Here is a 6,516-nt window from a genome sequence, read left to right as displayed (position 1 = left end):
ACAAGCTTGTACAACAACACCAATCAGCCATAACAGTATGCCTAATATTGTGTAGGTCTTCCTTTTTAACACCAAAGCAGCCTTGACCCGTCGAGGAATGGGCTCCTGTAGACCTTTGTTTTTGTCCTGTGTCACAATTATTACTCTCTCTTCTTTCCTTCAACTCAGCATCGGAGGATATGGGACTTACCAAAATGTCATCACGCTGGCGAGTAAGTTCACTGACACCAAACAGAACCAAAGTGGCTGCTTTATATGTCAGTGTGTAAAAACCACAACTTTAACTTAGCTGAATTAACCCTGACCCTAACACTAACCATAACCCTTTATGCTTATGTTGCCTGTTTTGTTTTATCTCATCATAAATCATCTTAAAATGATTCTTTCAAAGCTCAAATGTCATTGGTCCTTTCTGCTTTCTAGATATATTCAAACTCTTCAATCCCAAACTGCTCGGTCCGTCCCCGGTGATGACGATGCACGGCCAGCCTGTAACGGTCAACGAGACCGGATTTAACTTTGCCGTTACCGGGCACAACACGCTGTGAGACCCTTATGTCGTCTTAAAAACAAGTCATCTACAAAATATTTTCCCCAAAGCTCAAACATCAAAACAACTGCAGCCACAAATGACTTCTTTATTTCTCTGTCATCCTTCCAGGAACATCTCCGATCAGATAAGACACATGATCGACACGTTCAGGTCTCATCCAGTAAGTCTCGGCGCTCATCTGTCTGCATACAAGGCGACGGACACTGAGCCGGACCTTCTGTTTTCAGGGTTTGAACTTCCAGGAGGACTGGAAGGTGGTGACGGTGCTGATCGGCATGAACGACGTCTGCGACTACTGTAAAAACAAAGTGAGGAGGGTTTGGTGTCAAGACGTAAAGTTTCACGTTGAGTCAAAACTAAAAGCTGAAAGTCTTGTTTTTTCGGGGGGGTGAGTCGGTCGCGCACCGGGCGTGTCTGCAGACCTCCACATTAATGTCGGGCGTGGCTGCAGGTGCAACAGAGCAGAGTTGCACCAACGCCCAGACACGCCCAACAGTGATAGAGTACGTGGTCTGAGATGAAACTTCCAGCTAGAGAATAATAAATATTACAAATTTAGTGTTCTTCTGACAGTTTTTCTCATGTCAAAATCTTCTTTGACAAAGAAAAGACATATTAGGCCTATAAATGAACATTTAGAAGAATAAACTAAGTGTACAGCCATGGTAAAATGAAACTGAAATCTTCTTCTTCACCTCTGCAGGCTTTGTTCTCGCCTGACAGCTTCATCCAGCACATGACAGAAGCTCTGGACATGATGATGAATGAGGTGAGATTTTATAGCATGTTTAAGGAGTCGTGTCGTTGTATTCCTGCTGTTCCTATGTAGATGCACGTAAGATAACATTTATACTACACAAAACATGGGTTTTAGATTCATCCAGAATGTAAAACGCAGCCACGGTCAGAGGTCACATCCATTTTTAGAGGCTCTGCAGCTCTCTCACTGTGATGCATGTCATTTCTGAAGCTGGTTATGTAACATTAGATGGTGCAATAATGATCCGTTTCTCCAGTTTCTCTCCGCTCTCAGGTTACGTGTTGACTCAAAGACTCAGCAGAGCATTATGTGAGAGTGCTGCCTGTATGTCATTATTTTAAATGATGTCAGTCAAAAGATCAATATTTTATTTACAGGACACACGTGGGGACATTTTGCACTCAGTTTTATCAGACTTGACTCGTTATACATCGTCTGCACATTTGCTGCCTTCAAATGGAAGACGTAAGCTTGTCTTAACCACATGAGAAGTCTTGTCCTCAAAATGTTTGCCGTTCGAGTGATAACATCAACTGTGAATCATGAAAACACCGTTGCGAGGCCACTGTTGGTGTCTGATAAGCCACAGAGGATGACATTTAGCAAGCGAACAAAGACAGGTGTCATGAAATTACTGAAAACATCAGCAAACCCTTGGTGCTCTCCAAAAATCTCAGCTCCACTGAGGTTGTTTAATACCACAAGAGGGCGCTGTTGAAATGGCGTTTTCTCAGACACAAGATGCCATTTGATGACAGCAACTCATCTACTGACCTTTGACACTTAAAGCAGCTGCCCTACGGCGGTGGCTCTGGCTTAAGAAGAGCTACTATTAGCTGGGAGGCTAGGAAGAGCTACTATTAGCTGAGAGGCTAGGAAGAGCTACTATTAGCTGGAAGCTAGCAAGAGCTACTATTAGCTGGGACGATAGGAAGTTATGAAGAGCTACTATTAGCTGGAAGGCTAAGAAGAGCTACTATTAGCTGGGAGCTAGCAAGAGCTACTATTAGCTGGAAGGCTAGGAAGAGCTACTATTAGCTAGGAACGAGGAAGAGCTACTGTTAGCTGGGAGCTAGGATGACTACTGTTAGCTGCGAGCTAGGAAGAGCTACTATTAGCTGGAAGACTATGAAGAGCTACTATTAGCTGGGAGCTAGGATGAGCTACTATTAGCTGGAAGGCTAGGAAGAGCCACTATTAGCTGGGAGCTAGCAAGAGCTACTATTAGCTGGAAGGCTATGAAGAGCTACTATTAGCTAGGAACGAGGAAGAGCTACTGTTAGCTGGGAGCTAGGATGACTACTATTAGCTGCCAGCTAGGGAGAGCTACTATTAGCTGGGAGCTAGCAAGAGCTACTATTAGCTGGAAGGCTATGAAGAGCTACTCTTAGCTGGGAGCGAGGAAGAGCTACTATTAGCTGGGAGGCTATGAAGCGCTACTATTAGCTGGGAGGCTATGAAGAGCTACTATTAGCTGCCATCTAGGGAGAGTTACTATTAGCTGGGAGGCTAGGAAGAGCTACTATTAACTGGGAGGCTATGAACAGCTACAAACTGTCTTCTGTTTCTCTTCTCATGCTCTGGTTCTCTAACTGAACAGCCAATCAGAGTGATCTCTCCGACCGACTTGTTCCATCACTGGTTCAACTTGTAGAATCAGCTGAAAAGCCGCCAACAGAGGTCCGACTAGCGCCAACGCTGCAGGACGCACTCCTCAGAAAAAGTAGGGTCAGCTAGACACTCACCAACGGCCCAGTTGGCTTGGTGTGTCACGGCTGCATTCCACTTAGAGGAGGCCCTGCTTCTGTACAGGAAGGGAGGATGCAGCCAGCCATTCTGAAACAGAGTGTATTTTATGACACCCTCGAAATGCATTCTAGGTTACCCAGTCCATACAGGTTACTTCTAGATGTGTCCAATAAAACGGACAAGGCAAGAACACATCCTGGTGTTTGGACTGTACTTGGTCAGATGTGTTCTTTGAATTGGAACAGTACTTGGGCAGCAAACTGATGAAGTACAGAAGTGAACGCAGACTGACGACCGCCGCCTCGTTTACCACCACTGTTTCTGTCTTCTAACTCCTCTCAACCACTTGAATTAGTTTTAATCTTGGACGCAATGTGAGCTGCAGCTCTCAGCAGTGGCAGCTTTGAATCTACATTGCCTCAAGTTTGTTTGCAGTTGTACTTCTTTTCACTGAGATGCAGCCGTCAGAGCCGTCTTTCCTGATCCTCCTGATCCTCTGGAAAGCTGAGACGATCTTGTGCTCCTTGTGTAGTTAGGGTTCGAAAGACATGACATAAACATGATGCATCAGATACCATAAATGTAGTCTGAGTTTACATATAATGTTCCATTCATAAACTACAGTCTTTGCATTTATTTATATCTTTGTGATTTGCATTTATGGTTTCATCACGCGCGATGCTTCCTTCTCTTTACGCTTTGTACTTAAACTATGAAGCGTGACGGAAGATATTCAGTCTCAGAGTTAATAAACATTGACTTCTGGTTTCAGATCCCCCGGACGATCGTGAACGTGGTGCAGATTCTTTCCATGAAGCCGCTCAGAGAGGTTCAGAGGCCGACTCTGGGCTGTCAGCTGCAAAAGTTACACATCATTTATCGTTTCCAAGCATCCTCAGACTGCTTTTAGACAATTTATCTTTGTTTGATCGCTCGGTTACTGTTAATTGGTAGATTATTAGTGTTTTCACATATATTTTACGATTAAATTTAAACACTGAACAATCATTATTGCATATAACATCAATAAAATGTAAGAAATTGAGATTTTCTTCACATATTTTGTAAAATTGTACATTATGTATTATAATTGTGCAATAATCTTTGCTGTAATTTGACTCAAAGGGGATTTTGCTCTTGCCTCGTTCAACCTGAGGAAAACTCGACCGAACTGAAGGAGCTGGTTGAGATTAACTACAGATTCCAGGTGTGTTACTGGTGTGTTTATGGAGGAAGTCGACACGATGACTCGACGAGCTTTAATCTTCAGCAAATTAATTCTGCACCCTGACTTTTTGCCATTTTGCCACAGCTTTCTTGGGATCATAGTCAATTTGAAAAACCCTTTAGCGACCAAACCTCCTTGCTGGTTGTCTTGAGATGTCGCTTCAATATATCCACATATTATTCCTTCCCCATGATGCTATCGTTTTCCTTAAGTGCACCGGCTGCAACATGATGCTGCCGCTCCCATGCTTCACAGTCGGCTTGGTGTTTTCCCTCCAGACGTAATGACGATCATTATGTCTTTAATTCATCCCATCTGAGGTCATTTCTCCAAAATGATATGTGTCAAACCGTAATCTGTCTTTTTTATGTGCTGCTTTGGAGCACTGGCTTCTTCCTTGATGAGAGGCCTTTCAAGTTGTGTCAAACTTGGACTTGTTTTACTGCGAATAAAGACATTTTTGTACCTGTATGTAAACTTCTGACCCACTGGAAGTGTCATATAGTGAATTATATGTACAATAATCTGTCGATAAACAGCTGCTGTGTCGTTTTAATGTGACTCAGGGCACATTGTGTGTTCACACTACTTAAGGAAGGCCCTTATCATTTCAGTTTTATTTGGAAATGTTCCTAAATAAAACCCAAACTCCCCACCAGTCATCTAATACTAGTGGAAATGTTTTAAAGACAGCTCCATGTCCCGTTGCCTTTGTTTTAGCTTTGTTTTTCAAGCGGCACCCTGACCTGGACACAGTGTGTGGTTAGTAACTCCCTCTGCTGGACAGATTTTGTGTTGAGCACAAGCTAAAACAGCTAAACAGTTTGAGTTCCTCACTGTAAATGTCAACAGTTGCAGTCTCTTAATAAAGATCTGAAATGTGTTTTGTCTGCAGAAGAGATTAGAGCAGCTTCTTCACAGCGACCGCTTCTTCAAACAGGACTTCGCTGTCGTTCTGCAGCCGTATTTAGAGACGGCTGAACCAGCAAGGCTTCCTGTAAGACACACATTTTTGTACTTTTATTGCAACGTTCATGGTTTTCTTTTTTTTTTTTTTGCTAATGTCCTTCCTATCGACTTCAGGACGGGAGTCTTGACCTGAGCTTCTTCGCAGCAGATTGTTTCCACTTCACGGTGAAGGGACACGAGGAGCTGGCAAAGGGCTTGTGGAACAACATGGTAAGGCTTCAACTCCCAGTGTTCATAGCAAATAAATAAATAAATAAATAAATAAATAAAAGTTGTTTTGCTCAGTTCCAGCCAGAAGGAGGCAAACAGCTGATAAAGACGTTTTCAGAGCCGGTGGAACTCATCTGCCCGCTGAAGGTACAACACGACAGGAAAAGCTTTCAGGTGTGATTGTGTGGTTTCAGCTTTCAGTACCTTTCATTTCTCCAGGAGCATCCGTACATCTACACCAGACCTGGATCATCTACTGCGCCACTGAAACAGTCCTCCATGACGATGATGATGATGATGATGATGATGATGTATCTGCTCTCTGTATTTATTTGACTCACAGTCTGGTCTGAGGGTTTATTTCTCACTGAAGCCTCCAATCATAAAAACCATAAACATAAGTCTGAAGATACTTCTGGTGAAAGGCTTCTCAGTTCAGACTCTGACTTACAGTATTTTTAAACCGCTTTGTATATTTGTGAATTAAACTACTACAAAATGTTTTTATGTATATTTTTGTGATTATTTTCAAAAAAATCAAGTTTCAGACCAGGATTCCAATCAGCCATAACATTATGTCTAATACTTTGCCACCAAAGCTAGCCCTGACCCATCGAGGCCTGGACTCCTCTAGACCTCTGAAGGTGTGCTGTGGTATCTGCCTGCCAAGATTTTAGCAGCAGATCCTTTAAGTCCTGCAGGTTTTGTCCAATCCAATCCCACAGATGCTGGATTGGACTGAAATACAAGCCACTCCTGAACCATTTCAGGAAGAGCATTATCCTGAAATGTAGGACCGAAAGTCTACTAGAAGAACACTGTCCAAAGCGTCGCACTGCCTCTGTCGGCTTGCCTTCTTCATGTGTTGTAAATGTGCCATGTGTTCCCCAGGTGAGCATCCACCTGTTGTAACAGAAAACATGATTCATCAGACTAGACTGCATTCTTCCATATCTCTGTAGTCCAGGTTTGATGCTCACGTGTCCATTTTTCTTGCATCTAGCATCAACTTTGAGGTCAAACTTTTGACTTGCTGCCTTTATATAT

General features: G+C 43.0%; 1 protein-coding gene across 1 annotated transcript; it reads left to right on the top strand.

The window, feature by feature from the left end:
• Positions 1 to 396: 396 nt before the first annotated feature.
• On the top strand, positions 397 to 6,381 carry LOC311505080 (phospholipase B1, membrane-associated; the record flags this gene model as incomplete). Its single annotated transcript, XM_084568483.1, has 7 exons — positions 397 to 861; positions 1,257 to 1,322; positions 3,835 to 3,926; positions 4,188 to 4,269; positions 5,186 to 5,287; positions 5,374 to 5,469; positions 6,361 to 6,381. The coding sequence occupies exons 1-7, from the start codon at positions 829 to 831 to the stop codon at positions 6,379 to 6,381; spliced, it is 492 nt and encodes a 163-aa protein (XP_084424609.1). The 5' UTR covers positions 397 to 828.
• Positions 6,382 to 6,516: the final 135 nt, after the last annotated feature.

This window comes from Chelon labrosus, assembly GCF_963514085.1.
Source record: "Chelon labrosus genome assembly, chromosome: 20".
NCBI lineage: Eukaryota > Metazoa > Chordata > Actinopteri > Mugiliformes > Mugilidae > Chelon > Chelon labrosus.
The sequence above is the reverse complement of the archived record's forward strand: the minus strand, read 5'-3'. Positions and strand labels throughout refer to the sequence as shown.